Source organism: Pangasianodon hypophthalmus, chromosome 10 (genome assembly GCF_027358585.1).
Source record: "Pangasianodon hypophthalmus isolate fPanHyp1 chromosome 10, fPanHyp1.pri, whole genome shotgun sequence".
Lineage (NCBI taxonomy): Eukaryota > Metazoa > Chordata > Actinopteri > Siluriformes > Pangasiidae > Pangasianodon > Pangasianodon hypophthalmus.
Window position 1 is genome coordinate 254916 of NC_069719.1, and position 17500 is coordinate 272415.

General features: G+C 44.2%; 1 protein-coding gene across 2 annotated transcripts in view; it reads left to right on the forward strand.

The window, feature by feature from the left end:
- The window catches only part of crip3 (cysteine-rich protein 3), a 24877-nt gene that overhangs the window by 1826 nt on the left and 5551 nt on the right, over positions 1-17500 (forward strand). For both annotated transcript variants that reach the window (XM_053237422.1, XM_053237421.1), the window contains exon 2: positions 6136-6230. In XM_053237422.1, coding sequence (XP_053093397.1) covers positions 6136-6230 — 95 coding nt within the window. The remainder of the gene's footprint in view (positions 1-6135; positions 6231-17500) is intronic.

Below are 17500 nucleotides of genomic sequence, written 5' to 3' on the forward strand. Positions count from 1 at the left end.
CTCTTCCTCTTCAGCAGTCAGAGGAAATGAAGAAGTGAATAAACTCCTACAGAAACAGCTGGTCTTTATTTGGCGTTAATCAGAATCACTTCACTGATGACAGCTGTATGATAATTACTTTTGAACATGAGTTCGAATGTGATTGGTTCATTCTGAGCACAGTCACATGACCCATTATAAAAGGGTGCACATACTTATGCAGCCAGGTTATTGTATGTTTTTCTTTTTCCCCCAAAACGCTTCTATTTGTTTTTCAGTTGAATTGTGTTGGTTCTATTGAAATAGAGAAATTCCACCCATTAAAGGTGGAAAAAGATCTGGCATTTATCCTGGGTTAATTTTTACATGACGATAACCTGCAGTTTTAACAGGAGGGTGTGTAAACTTTTACATCCACTGTGCGTCTGAGGTGTGAATACTGATGTGTGTAATTGCAGTATTTAACCCTCGCCATGTGATGAACTCTATTATTATGAATACGCTGAGTGCACTATGTAGGGTGTAGGGTATAGTGTGAGGGTGTAGGGTGTAGGGTGTAGTGTGAGGGTGTAGTGTGAGGGTGTAGTGTGTAGTGTATAGGGTGTAGTGTATAGGGTGTAGTGTGTAGTGTATAGGGTATAATGTGTAGTGTGTAGGGTGTAGGGTGTAGTGTATAGGGTGTAGTGTGTAGGGTGTAGTGTGTAGGGTGTAGTGTGTAGGGTGTAGGGTGTAGTGTGTAGGGTGTAGGGTGTAGGGTGAGGGTGTAGTGTGAGGGTGTAGTGTGTAGTGTGTAGGGTGTAGTGTATAGGGTGTAGTGTATAGGGTGTAGTGTGTAGTGTATAGGGTATAATGTGTAGTGTGTAGGGTGTAGGGTGCAGTGTATAGGGTGTAGTGTGTAGGGTGTAGTGTGTAGGGTGTAGTGTGTAGGGTGTAGTGTATAGTGTGTAGGGTGTAGGGTGTAGGGTGTAGTGTATAGTGTGTAGGGTGTAGGGTGTAGTGTGTAGTGTGTAGGAGTGAGTGTGTTTAGTGTAGAGGTGTTCAGGAATCCTCTCTCTGTGTCTTTAGGGCTCATTAACGTTCCCTCCTGTTGGTTGTCCGTTACGTCCTACTGAGGGAATAAAATAAGAGCTTACACTAAACTTTATCCCGTCTGACTTCTGTACTGACCAGTGCACATTCCTGAGGTGTTCCTAACACACACACACACACACACACACACACACATTCCAGGCTCACTGAGGCCGGACACTGAGCTCTGGGGGAGGTACTGGACAAACATGGATGTGACATTTACGAGTCCTAAAAGCACAAAGGAGACCAAGACCTAATCCTAATCATCCCTACACCCTACAACAGGGTGAGATATAATCACTTCTACACCCTACCTAGTGCACTACATGTCCAGTCCAGATTCATTTGGAATACAGCTTGCTAGTCTCTCTATAAATGTACTATAAGGGCTGAAATAATGGCCCCTATACCCTAGACAGGTCACTAGGAGCCATTTGCCATTCAGGTCCCTGCTCCCTACACATGTGCACTATACAGAGTACTAAATAAAGTGTTCTTCAGCCTCTGTAGTGCCCTATATGTCACAGAGCCAGTGGATGGAATGTTAAGTGAAGGTCTAATAGGTTTGAGATTGAGCTCGTAAGTGTTTGTGTAAGTGCAGTATGTAGGGTACGAAATAGATTGCTCCTCAGCCTTTGTTGTGCCCTAAATGTCTAACACAGAGCCACTGAGTTCAGTGTCCACGCCCTATTATACGCCCTACATAGTGAGTAAAATAAGGGCCTCTGTAGCCTGTATTATGTGTCCGATTAGGGGTTAAATACCTAGTTTAAGTGCACTAATTACACGTGGAATGCAGTCATGGCTCCATCACATTTGGGATTCAGATCCCTACCTCCTGTTTACAATAAATGCACCCTACTTAGTGCACTTAGAGTATATAGTAAGCTAGGTAGGGTGCAGAGGCTGTTATTTCATAACCCTAGATCGTGATTAGGACCTGAATCATAAAATAAACCGATATAGTCCTCTCATACATGCAATAGACCTCAAAGTGCACTAAGTAGGGTGCACTTATTGTAGATAGGAGGTAGGAATCAGGATCCTAAATGACTTCCTGTAGTGTGATCTGTACCCTATAGCAAATCATTTAGGATCCTGATTCCTGCTCCGTAAATAAGTGTGAGGTGACACTGTGCTGCGTACCAAACAACCCCCTACTGGACAGATAGCACACTAAATAGGGTGTAGGGGTTTGTTTCATTCCCTATGTAGTGTGCACTAGACTGGCTGTAGTTTGTTATTATTGTTTACCACAAGTCAGGAGTTAGAGATCATATTTTATTACATGCAATAAAACGTGTTCTTTAGAGGTTCTTTGTATAATTAAGAGTTCTCAGCTACAAAAACCTGTTCAGAACCCTTTCTGATAGAGAAACACTGCTGTAGGGTTCTACAGAGAACCTTCCAGAGTTCCCCAGAAGGACAACTGAGTTATTCCAAGAGAAGTTATTTTTCTTTAATCTCATTCCTCTAAGTCCTCTAACAGCACGTCCCCAAGTGTTTTATTCCCCTCATACCACAGCAAATTAACAACGAGTGCAATATTTATTTATTAAAGAACAAAACATCGTACTTTTTATCCATTTACGTATAGTTATATTTAATGTTAGTAAAACAAGTTAGTTCCTGTTGTCGCTTACGTTATAGCAGCTATAAACACTCGTTCCCTCACCAGCCTCTTTATTCTCTCTCTTCAAGTTAATAAGACAAAAATAATCGCAGCTTGTTCCGCATGTTACTGAGAAACCGCAAAGAAGCGTAAACTCCTCTGTCCTGAAGATGTCGGAAAACTTACAGTTACAGCTTTACCTCTGACTGTTACAAAGCGCTGACACTGGAGACTCCTTCCATACATGTTACATAAATGAGTACAAGTCCCTGTGAATAAGCGGTTACTATAGAAACAATAATGTATTAGAACGAGAGCATTAATATAAACCTGCGCTACTGTCAGAGCTGCTGTTACAGAAAATTAAAAACACCTCCTGACCAATCACAGTCCAGAACTCAGCAGCACGGTGGTGAAAGAGGAAATACATAGTTTTAGTTGTTTATCATGGCTGGAGGTTTATGTATAGGGTTTATGTTATGTTGAGAGTCAGTACATTGAACAGTAGAGTTACTTGGCGCAGGACTGTGATTGGACGTGACGTGATGTGACATTACGTCTCTGTGAATTGTTTGTGTTTACCTTTGAAAGTTGACTCTTCTTTTCTTTCTTCTCTCTTGGTTGAGATTGATGCAGGAGTCTGAGGGTCATCAACAGTTCCTTTAGTTCTGGGTTTCATGACGTAGCTCTAGTCCATATGTTCTGGAGAAAATCTGTGTTTGGGACTTCAGAGAGTTTCCTTTAGAATCTATCAAAACCTTCAACATGCTGAAATCCAGACGCTGAAATCCAGACGCTTTCCATGTTAAGTTTGAGTTTGTTCACTAGAAGAACACTGGCTTTGTCCCTGTGATTGAAGCAGTAGGCCCGTCAGGCCGAAGCCGAGTATCTGTTAAAAATCTCAAATTAACAATTCCATCTGCAGACTCTAATGTGATGGATTTTATGATATTTCAAAGTAAAATTCATCTTTTACATATTATCCAAAAGAAATCACACTAAAACCACAAAAATAAACTACACACTACATTATCAGTTAGGAGCACACGTTCATGCAGATGCCTTTAGCAGCACCACCTAGGGGACTACACTACATATTGCACTTATATAGGAAGTAAGTGGATGAATCCCAAATGGCTCCTAATTGGACGTATAGTGCACTACATAGGGTGTATACATTCCCCTCCAAAACTATTGGAACAGCAAGGCCAATTCATTTGTTTGTGCTGTACACCAAAGACATTTGGGTTTGAGATCAAAAGATGGATATGAAATGAGAGTTTAGAATTTCAGCTTTTATTTCCTGGTATTTACATCTAGATGTGTTAAACAACATAAAACACAGAACCTTTTGTATCAGACCACCCAATTTATAGGCAAGCAAAAGTATTGGAAGTCTTGATAGTCTTGAAGTAAATAACACTTACTATTTGGTTGCAATAACTGCATGAAGCCGGTGACCCCATGACATCACCAAACTGTTGCATTCTTCTTTTGTGCTGCTTTTCCAGGTTTGTAGCGCAGCTTCTTTTTCTCCCTTCAGTCTCCTCTTCAGGAGGTGAAATGCTGCTCAGTTGGGTTAAGGTCTGCTGATGGACTTGTCCAGTCTAAAACCTTCCACTTTTCCCCTGATGAAGTGCTTTGTTGTGTTGCAGTGTGTTTTGGGTCGTTGTCTTGCTGCATGATGAAGTTCCTCCTGATTAGATTGGACGCATTTCTCTGTAAATTGTCAGACAGAATGTTTCTGTAGGTTTCTGAATTCATTCTGCTGCTACCATCATGAGCTCCATCATTAGTAAAGATTAGTGAGTCTGTTCCAGAAGCAGCCATGCAAGCCCAAGCCATGACACTACCTCCACCATGCTTCACCCATGAACACATAGGTTTTCTTTCTCCACGCTTTGGCCTTTCCATCACTTTGGTAGCGGTTAATCTTTGTTCCAGAACTTTTGTGGATCATCTCTGTATTTCTTTGTGAATTCCAGACTGGCCTTCTGATCTTACTGCTGATGAGAGGTTTGTGTCTTGTGGTGTGGCTTCTATATTTCTGCTCTCTAAGATTCTTCGAGCAGTGGATTGTGATATCTTCACTCCTGCCTTGTGGAGGTTGTTGGTCACAATCTGACTGTTGTTTTTGGGTTTTTCATCACAGCTCTCACAATTTTTCCATCATCTGCTGTTGTTTTCCTTGGCTGACCGGTTCCATGTCTGGGTTGTTAGTACACCAGTGGTTTCTTTCTTTTTCTGGACATTCCAAATTGTTGTATTCGCTATCCCCAATGCTTGTGCAATGCCTCTGACTGACTTTCTCTCTTTTCTCAGCTTCAAAATGACTTGCTTTTCTCCCATATATACTGTGATCTTCTTGTTGGTTCATCTATCTGGTTCATGTTGGTTTATCCTTTAAAACAACAAATGCAGTCTTTACAGGTGAAACCCAGCGCTTAAACCAAGAGGAGACATTCAGTACTATTAAGTGTTTAAACAGTCAATCTAACAGGTCACACCTGGACAACAAGAAACACCTGTCAGTCACATGTTCCAATATTTTTGGGTGGGTTCAAACAAAAGACACAGTGTTTTTTCAGTTTTTTAACAAATCTAGATGTAAATATCAGGAAATAAAAGCTGAAATTCTAAACTCTCTTCTCATATATTTATCTTTTGATCTCAAACCCAAATGTCTTTAGTCTACAGCAAAAGCATTTGAGGGGAGGGGACTATAAGTCAGTATATAATATATATAACTCCAGGTAATATATTATCCTGTCTGAACTGCTATGTTGGTAAAGATTGTTATATTCTGTGGGAAAAGAGGTTTTGTCCCTTTTTCTTCAGTATAAAGACACTCCAGGAAGCGCTCGCTCTTTTCTCTTTTCTATTGTCTCCAAAACCAGAAGTTTAAAACTCAGAACAATAAAATATAGATGAGGTTTAAAAGGGCGTGGCAAAGAAGAGACACTGCCGGGAGTTTTAATACCTTATTTCTACTGCTCCGTTTATAGGAGAGAAAATACGCCTTTATGATCTTTCTATAAAATATTATTGACATGACGGATTCAGAGTAAAATCCCACTGCGGGAATAATGACGTCACACACCTCCACATGGAAAACTAATCCCGTATGAACAGGAGCGTGGATAAGAAGCAGGGAGCTGAATCCCAAACACTTCTGTGTAGGACACGAAGGACACTAGGAGTTTAAACTCTCTATAATTACTGCACTAGACCAACCATGAGGATCAGAACTGACTGTGTGTGTGTGTGTGTGTGTGTGAGAGAGAGAGAGAGAGAGAGAGAGAGAGAGAGAGAGATTACAGCACAACCCTCAAACACTGTCATCACAAATGTAAACAGTAATCGTGTAAATGTAAACAATAATAGTCACTACTTTAACACATGAGAAACACCAGTGGACATTTTCTAAATTGTGTGTGTGTGTGTGTGCGTCTGTGTGTGTGTGTGTGTTTTAGCGGAGAAGGTGAGCTCTCTGGGGAAGAACTGGCACCGTTTCTGTCTGAAATGTGAACGCTGTAATAAGATTCTCTCTCCTGGAGGCCATGCTGAGGTAAGGAGCCATGACTAATGACCTTTGACCCCACTGGCTCAGAGTTGAAGGTGAACAAGGAGGATCAGGAACAGGAGCAAGAGAGACAGAGCATTGTTTAATTTAACAGAGCTAGAGAGTGAGAGAGAGAGAGAGAGAGAGAGAGAGAGAGGGAGGGAGGGAGGGAGGGAGAGTGAGAGAGGGAGAGAGAGAGACAGAGAGAAAGAGACAGAGAGAGAGAGAGAGAGAGAGAGACAGAGCGAGAGGGAGGGAGAGAGAGAGAGACAGAGCGAGAGGGAGGGAGAGAAAGAGACAGAGAGAGGGAGAGAGAGAGAGACAGAGAGGGAGAGAGAGAGAGACAGAGAGAAAGAGAGAGGGAGAGAGAGACAGAGAGAGGGAAAGAGGGAGGATTTGTGGAATGAGAGAGACATTCTGTGCCCGTGTCTTCAACAGAAAATATAAATCATCGTATTATTAACCACACACGCACACACACACACACACACACACACACACACACACACACACACACACAAAGTATTCATTTCAGCTCCTTTTCAGATCAGGCTTCCTGCTTTTCCTGCTATTGTTGTAAAATTTATAAACAATTGTATGCAAAACGTTAGAGTGAAAAAGAAGAAAACACAACCATACTATTCAAAACATTTTCTGCAAAAGTTACTTTATATGTAATGAACCTAAAAACTAGAAAAAATAGAGATTAAAAAAAGAGATAGAGAAAGACGGAGTACTTTATCGATACCCAAGAGGAAATTTGGTGTCACAACAGCCAGAGACAAGAGCAACACAGAGGCCTAAGACTTTACAGTTCACAAGACAATAAACTCACAATATACCAGAAATAAGAGAGAGTAAAAATATACATATAAAACGTTCTCCAAGTTATTTACAGACTAAAATACTAATTTACATTTATATTAGGAGGCCACGGTGGCTTAGCGGTTAGCATGTTTGCCTCCGGGGTTCGATTCCCGCCTCCGCGCTGTGTGTGTGTGGAGTTTGTATGTTCTCCCTGTGTTTCGGAGGTTTCCTCCAGGTACACTGGTTTCTTCCCCCAGTCCAAAGACATGCGTTGTAGGCTAACTGGCATTTCCAAATTGTCTGTAGTGTGTGAGTGTGCCCTGCAATGGGTTGGCACCCCGTCCACGGTGTCCACCGCCTGGGATAGGCTCCCGGCAACCCTGTGCAGGATAAGCGGTACAGAGAATGGATGGATGGATGGATGGATGGATGGACGGATGGATGGATGGATTTACATTTATGGCATTTGGCAGATGCTCTTATCCAGAGCAACTTATAAAAGTTCTTTAGTGTCTCTGTCAAAAAACTCATCCTCATGCTGGTTCACTAGGTCAAACTGAGGGGAGAAAAAGACAAGAAATTATTTTAACCTAAGTGCTAATTTAAGTGCTTGGTGAAGAGGTAGGCCTTTAGTCGTTGTTTGAAGTGACTCAGCTGATCAGACAGTCAGGGGAAGTTCATTCACCACCTGGGTGTAAGAGAGAAGAGTCTTGATGCAGGTCTTCCTTGTACCCTGAGAGATGGAGGGATCAGTCGAGCAGTGCTAGAGGATCGGAGGGAGCGTGGTGCAGTGCGAGGTGTGATAAGAGCTTTGAGATAAGTGGGTGCTGGTCCGTTTTTGGCTTTGTAGGGGAGGATCAGTGTTTTAAATCTGATGCAGCAGCTACAGGAAGCCAGTGGAGGGAGCGCAGCAATGGGGTGGTGTGGGAGAACTTAGGAAGTTTGAAAACAAGTCATGCAGCTGCATTCTGGATCAGTTGCAGAGGACGAATGGAGCTCAGAGGCAGGAGATCAGTAGATCAGTCTTGAAATGCCAAGGACTGAACAAGCACCTGAGTGGCCTGTGTGGATAGAAATGGACGAATCCTCCTGATATTGTAAAGGAGAAATTGGCATGAGCGTGGCTGAATAGCAGTGTGAAGCAAGAAGGACAGTTGGTTGTCCATGGACAGTTGCTTGTACCCCAAGGTTGCGTGCAGTGACAGATCTGAGATCTGAATGTTGCCCAGGGAGAAAACAAGATCTTGACAAAGGGATCCATCTCCAGGAATGTACAGCAGCTCATGGCCTGCTATCCATGATGGGACATGCTGAGATCTTTGCAGAAACATGTGTCTGAGGGAGGAAAGGAGAGGATGAGTTGAGTGTCATCAGCATAGCAATGAAAACCCATGTCAGGATATGACCTCAACCTTAGTGAGACAGCGGGTATAAAGGATGTGACCTCACTGCAAGAACAGGTATAAAGGACACAACCTCGCCGGGAGAGCGGGTGTAGAGGGAGAACAGAAGAGGACCCAGCACTGAGCTTTGTGGGACAATAGTGGAGAATCTATGTGGAGCAGATGTGGATCTTCTCCATGTCACCTGATATGAGTGGCTCTTCAGGTAGAAAGCAAACCACTGCCATGCTGTCACACTAAACTTCAAGACTGTTGAGGATGTACAGGAGAGTATTGTGACTGACCGTGCTGATGGCTGCTGAGAGGTCAAGGAGGATGAGGACTGATGTCACAGTCCTTTCTGAGAGGTTTCTTGGTGTTCCAGTTCTTGTCTTGACTTCCACAGTTCCTCTTAACTGCTGTTTCATAATGACATTTCACACAGTGGAAATTGTGAGCTGGAAGTGCTTTGATATTTTTTTATATACTTCCTCTGCTTTGTAGGCATCGGTTAGCTTCCTTTTCAGATCCTTAGACAGCTGCTTAGAGGAGCCCATTGTTTGTTGAATATTAGCACAAGGTTTGAAGAGTCAGAGAGTTTATTATATATATAATAATATTCCTAATGACAATTCCTGACCTGCCTAATGACCTGCCTAATGAGTCAGTTAAAGGCTAACAAGTTAAGAGACTTCACAAGTGGAAGGGTGTCCAAACTTTTGCACAGGCAATAATACCTTCAGAAGAAGCCTTTATTTGTCACATGTACATTACAGCACAGGGAAGTATCCCAGCTTGTTAGGAAGCTGGGGTCAGAGCTCAGGGTCAGCCATGACGCAGCACCCCTGGAGCAGGGGGGGATTAAGGGCCTTGCTTGCTTCATGTCTCTAGGCAGCTTGGCAGTGCTGGGGTTTGATCCCTCGTCCTTCTGATCAGTAACCCAGAGCCTTAACCACGGAGCCACCACTGCCCCATGCACGGCGTCACGGTGGTGCTCATACGGCGCCGGACTACAGTACCCACAATCCACTCACACGCTCACTGCACACACCATGTCACATGACCACAAACACCCGCATCATGTTGTTTTTTAATTAGCACAGGTGTTTAAGTCACGCATTGTATAACACTTCCTGTCGGTCTTCAGTTGTCTCTCGATACGTATTGTGTTCATGTTGTTGTCTAGCCTCATTGTTTCTCGTTTTCATGTTTCCTAGTCTTTGCGTTTCACTTTGTCACTGTAAATAAACGTTTACCTGCCTATAGTTATACAGTTACAAATACAGATGTGTGTGTGTGTGTGTGTGTGTGTGTGTGTGTACAGTGGAGTGTGTCGGTTAGAGCTCCATCTCTCCTGACTTTGTGTCATTTTTGTCCAGTTGGCCTCGAAAACGCGTCATGACCTGTGTATTTATATCTCTGACCACTGTGTGTGTCTGTGTGTGTGTCTATGTGTGTGTGTCTGTGTGTGTGTGTGTGTGTGTCTGTGTGTGTGTGTGTGTGTGTGTGTGAACATGTATTTAAACAGTAACACAGTTGGTTCATTTCTAATGTTACATTAATATTGTGTGTTAATGACTAACACCTGAGACTGGCTCACTATTTCACTCTGTTTCTTTTGTCCTGTTCATTACGCTCCATTACATACTGTCTCACTCTCTCCCTGTCTCACTCTCTCCCTGTCTCACTCTCTCCCTGTCTCACTCTCTCTATCTCACTCTCTCCCTGTCTCACTCTCCCTGTCTCGCTCTCTCCCTGTCTCACTCTCTCCCTGTCTCACTCTCTCTATCTCACTCTCTCCCTGTCTCACTCTCTCTGTCTCGCTCTCTCCCTGTCTCACTCTCTCTATCTCACTCTTTCCATGTCTCACTCTCTCCCTGTCTCACTCTCTCTATCTCACTCTTTCCATGTCTTACTCTCTCCCTGTCTCACTCTTTCCATGTCTCACTCTCTCCCTGTCTCACTCTCTCTATCTGTTTTTCTGTCTTCCTCACTGTCTCCGTTTTACTGTCTCTCTGTCTCACTGTCTTACTGTTTTACAGTCACACTGTCTCTCTGTCTCACTGTCTCACTGCCTCACTGTCTCTTGTCTCACTATCTCTGTCTTTATGTCTCTTGTCTCACTGTCTCACTGCCTCACTGTCTCACTCTCTCTCTGCCTCTCTGTCTCTATCTCTGTCTCTCTGTCTCTCTGTCTCTCTGTTTCACTGTTTCACTGTCTCTATCACTGTCTCTCTTAAACAGACGTTCTTGTCTTTATCTTGTGATGTTATTTTCAGTCTCAGTATCAGACAGTGAACGTGAAGGCTGCCATGTAGACACACACGTGCACGCACACACACACGCACACACACACACACACACACACACACACACACACACACACACACACACGCACTTCCTTATGAGGTTAAAGCTGGTCTCACTGAGTGTTTGATTGTTTTATCACGTGTTCTTCCTGTATTTTTATGTAAGCTGCTGTTTATTAGACACTTTTTAATATTTTAATTAGTGCTTTGAGACACTGGCGTCTGTTTCAGCTGTGACATCACTTCCTGTCTGGCTTTATTAGGAGTTTTCACATCAGCACTGTCTGTATGCACAGATCTATAAACTCTGGCTAAAATCATAAAGAAAACAGTAACACACTCCAGAGACCAACACATACTTAAGTGTGATGTCATATCCTGGGTAGAACTTCCTGTCTGTATAACTGGGCAGTCACACAACAATCACTCAGATAACAAACGCACCTTCTGTCTGCTCTAAAAATAATTCACACGGTGTGTGCGTGTGTGTGTGTGTGTGTGTGTGTGTGTGCGTGTGAGTGTGTGAGAGACAAAAATAGCTCTGGAATTCTTCAGGTAGGAGAGAGGAGGATGACGAGGTCAGGAATTAAATCTGCAAATTAAATTCACATCAATGTTTAAATCTCTCTCTCATTCACCCTGCAGGCTGGAATGTGCTGACACACACACACACACACACACACACACACACACGTGCACACACACACACGGGAACGGTTTGGGAAAAATGTAAAAAAAAATAAAAAATTACTTTGGCTTGGCAAAATGTCTCTCTGTGTGTGTGTGCATGTGTGTGTGTGGTTTCAGTCTGAGGCCTTTTTAAGGATTTGGAGAAAAACTCAGTAGCTGAGGCGAGACAGGATGGAAACTATGGACACACACACACACACACACACACTCACACACACACACACACAGAGCTCTCTCCTGCTGTTTGGTTCGATTTCAGTGTGACTCTCAGCCAAGTGTGACTTTCCAACAAGAATGCTGGACACAGAAACGAGTCTGAATTTAAATCCAGCTTACATTAGAATGAATTTAAATTTTTGTAGCTAACACACACACACACACACACAAACACACACACACACAGACACACACACATCCACATCGATGGGGTCGAGGTGGAGCGTGTGACCAGAGCGTCTTAACAAACTGCATCACAGTGTGGTACAGTAACTGCACTGTCTCAGATCAGAAGGTCCTCCAGCGGGGTGAAAACGGCCCAATACATCACTGTGTCCAGGCTCCTTCCATCAAAGACGATCATCACAAACTCTGCTTACGGAGAGTGAGACGTGTAATCAGAGACACGTCTCACTGCAGCCGTGGTCTGTTTACTCCTCTGTTTACTCCTCTGTTTACTCCTCTGTTTACTCCTCTACCATCTGGGAATCGCTACAGGAGTCTTCGCTGTCGCACTAGCAGACTCAGGAACAGTTTCTTCCCATCAGCTGTCAGGCTTCTGAACTCTGAGCTCAGGCGCTGAAGTGTACATGACCATTCTGACCCATGTTATAAAAAAACACTGTACTGTACAATATTAATGCTGTTTACACTCTTAAATACCACCTGCATCTTTTCATCTGCGCTACCGTGGTAACTCACCCTTACACCTCACTCAGAACTCGCCTCCTTGCACATTACTGACTAATTACTACACACACCTTCTGTATCTGCACTGAGCTGCTCTCTGCTGTCTCTACCGGATATATAAACCCCACATCTGTGTACAGTGCACCTTCTGTATCTCTCTGCCGTCTCTACCGGATATATAAACCCCACATCTGTGTACAGTGCACCTTCTGTATCTCTCTGCCGTCTCTACCGGATATATAAACCCCACATCTGTGTACAGTGCACCTTCTGTATCTCTCTGCCGTCTCTACCGGATAAATAAACCCCACATCTGTGTACAGTGCACCTTCTGTATCTCTCTGCCGTCTCTACCGGATATATAAACCCCACATCTGTGTACAGTGCACCTTCTGTATCTCTCTGCCGTCTCTACCGGATATATAAACCCCACATCTGTGTACAGTGCACCTTCTGTATCTCTCTGCCGTCTCTACCGGATAAATAAACCCCACATCTGTGTACAGTGCACCTTCTGTATCTCTCTGCCGTCTCTACCGGATAAATAAACCTCACATCTGTGTACAGTGCACCTTCTGTATCTCTCTGCCGTCTCTACCGGATATATAAACCTCACATCTGTGTACAGTGCACCTTCTGTATCTCTCTGCCGTCTCTACCGGATATATAAACCTCACATCTGTGTACAGTGCACCTTCTGTATCTCTCTGCCGTCTCTACCGGATATATAAACCCCACATCTGTGTACAGTGCACCTTCTGTATCTCTCTGCTGTCTCTACCGGATAAATAAACCTCACATCTGTGTACAGTTCACCTTCTGTATCTCTCTACTGTCTCTACCGGATATATAAACCCCACATCTGTGTACAGTGCACCTTCTGTATCTCTCTGCCGTCTCTACCGGATAAATAAACCCCACATCTGTGTACAGTGCACCTTCTGTATCTCTCTACCGTCTCTACCGGATATATAAACCCCACATCTGTGTACAGTGCACCTTCTGTATCTCTCTGCCGTCTCTACCGGATATATAAACCTCACATCTGTGTACAGTGCACCTTCTGTATCTCTCTGCCGTCTCTACCGGATAAATAAACCCCACATCTGTGTACAGTGCACCTTCTGTATCTCTCTGCCGTCTCTACCGGATAAATAAACCCCACATCTGTGTACAGTGCACCTTCTGTATCTCTCTGCCGTCTCTACCGGATATATAAACCCCACATCTGTGTACAGTGCACCTTCTGTATCTCTCTGCCGTCTCTACCGGATAAATAAACCCCACATCTGTGTACAGTGCACCTTCTGTATCTCTCTGCCGTCTCTACCGGATATATAAACCCCACATCTGTGTACAGTGCACCTTCTGTATCTCTCTGCCGTCTCTACCGGATAAATAAACCCCACATCTGTGTACAGTGCACCTTCTGTATCTCTCTGCCGTCTCTACCGGATATATAAACCTCACATCTGTGTACAGTGCACCTTCTGTATCTCTCTACCGTCTCTACCGGATATATAAACCTCACATCTGTGTACAGTGCACCTTCTGTATCTCTCTGCCGTCTCTACCGGATAAATAAACCCCACATCTGTGTACAGTGCACCTTCTGTATCTCTCTACTGTCTCTACCGGATATATAAACCCCACATCTGTGTACAGTGCACCTTCTGTATCTCTCTGCCGTCTCTACCGGATAAATAAACCCCACATCTGTGTACAGTGCACCTTCTGTATCTCTCTGCCGTCTCTACCGGATATATAAACCCCACATCTGTGTACAGTGCACCTTCTGTATCTCTCTGCCGTCTCTACCGGATAAATAAACCTCACATCTGTGTACAGTGCACCTTCTGTATCTCTCTACCGTCTCTACCGGATATATAAACCTCACATCTGTGTACAGTGCACCTTCTGTATCTCTCTACCGTCTCTACCGGATATATAAACCTCACATCTGTGTACAGTGCACCTTCTGTATCTCTCTGCCGTCTCTACCGGATATATAAACCCCACATCTGTGTACAGTGCACCTTCTGTATCTCTCTGCCGTCTCTACCGGATATATAAACCCCACATCTGTGTACAGTGCACCTTCTGTATCTCTCTGCCGTCTCTACCGGATATATAAACCCCACATCTGTGTACAGTGCACCTTCTGTATCTCTCTACCGTCTCTACCGGATAAATAAACCCCACATCTGTGTACAGTTCACCTTCTGTATCTCTCTACCGTCTCTACCGGATAAATAAACCCCACATCTGTGTACAGTGCACCTTCTGTATCTCTCTGCTGTCTCTACCGGATATATAAACCCCACATCTGTGTACAGTGCACCTTCTGTATCTCTCTGCCGTCTCTACCGGATATATAAACCCCACATCTGTGTACAGTGCACCTTCTGTATCTCTCTGCCGTCTCTACCGGATATATAAACCCCACATCTGTGTACAGTGCACCTTCTGTATCTCTCTGCCGTCTCTACCGGATATATAAACCCCACATCTGTGTACAGTGCACCTTCTGTATCTCTCTGCCGTCTCTACCGGATATATAAACCCCACATCTGTGTACAGTGCACCTTCTGTATCTCTCTGCCGTCTCTACCGGATATATAAACCCCACATCTGTGTACAGTGCACCTTCTGTATCTCTCTGCCGTCTCTACCGGATATATAAACCCCACATCTGTGTACAGTGCACCTTCTGTATCTCTCTGCTGTCTCTACCGGATATATAAACCCCACATCTGTGTACAGTGCACCTTCTGTATCTCTCTGCCGTCTCTACCGGATATATAAACCCCACATCTGTGTACAGTGCACCTTCTGTATCTCTCTGCCGTCTCTACCGGATAAATAAACCCCACATCTGTGTACAGTGCACCTTCTGTATCTCTCTGCCGTCTCTACCGGATATATAAACCCCACATCTGTGTACAGTGCACCTTCTGTATCTCTCTGCCGTCTCTACCGGATAAATAAACCTCACATCTGTGTACAGTGCACCTTCTGTATCTCTCTGCCGTCTCTACCGGATATATAAACCCCACATCTGTGTACAGTGCACCTTCTGTATCTCTCTGCCGTCTCTACCGGATATATAAACCCCACATCTGTGTACAGTTCACCTTCTGTATCTCTCTACTGTCTCTACCGGATAAATAAACCTCACATCTGTGTACAGTGCACCTTCTGTATCTCTCTGCCGTCTCTACCGGATATATAAACCCCACATCTGTGTACAGTTCACCTTCTGTATCTCTCTACTGTCTCTACCGGATAAATAAACCTCACATCTGTGTACAGTTCACCTTCTGTATCTCTCTGCCGTCTCTACCGGATATATAAACCCCACATCTGTGTACAGTGCACCTTCTGTATCTCTCTGCCGTCTCTACCGGATATATAAACCCCACATCTGTGTACAGTTCACCTTCTGTATCTCTCTACTGTCTCTACCGGATAAATAAACCTCACATCTGTGTACAGTTCACCTTCTGTATCTCTCTGCCGTCTCTACCGGATATATAAACCCCACATCTGTGTACAGTGCACCTTCTGTATCTCTCTGCCGTCTCTACCGGATAAATAAACCCCACATCTGTGTACAGTGCACCTTCTGTATCTCTCTGCCGTCTCTACCGGATATATAAACCCCACATCTGTGTACAGTTCACCTTCTGTATCTCTCTACTGTCTCTACCGGATAAATAAACCTCACATCTGTGTACAGTTCACCTTCTGTATCTCTCTGCCGTCTCTACCGGATATATAAACCCCACATCTGTGTACAGTGCACCTTCTGTATCTCTCTGCCGTCTCTACCGGATAAATAAACCCCACATCTGTGTACAGTGCACCTTCTGTATCTCTCTGCCGTCTCTACCGGATATATAAACCCCACATCTGTGTACAGTGCACCTTCTGTATCTCTCTGCCGTCTCTACCGGATAAATAAACCCCACATCTGTGTACAGTTCACCTTCTGTATCTCTCTACCGTCTCTACCGGATAAATAAACCCCACATCTGTGTACGGTGCACCTTCTGTATCTCTCTGCCGTCTCTACCGGATAAATAAACCCCACATCTGTGTACGGTGCACCTTCTGTATCTCTCTGCCGTCTCTACCGGATATATAAACCCCACATCTGTGTACAGTGCACCTTCTGTATCTCTCTACCGTCTCTACCGGATAAATAAACCCCACATCTGTGTACGGTGCACCTTCTGTATCTCTCTGCCGTCTCTACCGGATATATAAACCCCACATCTGTGTACGGTGCACCTTCTGTATCTCTCTGCCGTCTCTACCGGATATATAAACCCCACATCTGTGTACGGTGCACCTTCTGTATCTCTCTGCCGTCTCTACCGGATATATAAACCCCACATCTGTGTACGGTGCACCTTCTGTATCTCTCTACTGTCTCTACCGGATATATAAACCCCACATCTGCGTACGGTGCACCTTCTGTATCTCTCTGCCGTCTCTACCGGATATATAAACCCCACATCTGTGTACAGTGCACCTTCTGTATCTCTCTACTGTCTCTACCGGATAAATAAACCCCACATCTGTGTACAGTTCACCTTCTGTATCTCTCTGCCGTCTCTACCGGATATATAAACCTCACATCTGTGTACAGTTCACCTTCTGTATCTCTCTGCCGTCTCTACCGGATAAATAAACCCCACATCTGTGTACAGTGCACCTTCTGTATCTCTCTACTGTCTCTACCGGATATATAAACCCCACATCTGTGTACAGTGCACCTTCTGTATCTCTCTGCCGTCTCTACCGGATATATAAACCCCACATCTGTGTACAGTGCACCTTCTGTATCTCTCTGCCGTCTCTACCGGATATATAAACCCCACATCTGTGTACAGTGCACCTTCTGTATCTCTCTGCCGTCTCTACCGGATAAATAAACCCCACATCTGTGTACAGTGCACCTTCTGTATCTCTCTACCGTCTCTACCGGATAAATAAACCCCACATCTGTGTACAGTTCACCTTCTGTATCTCTCTGCCGTCTCTACCGGATAAATAAACCCCACATCTGTGTACAGTTCACCTTCTGTATCTCTCTGCCGTCTCTACCGGATAAATAAACCCCACATCTGTGTACAGTGCACCTTCTGTATCTCTCTGCCGTCTCTACCGGATAAAT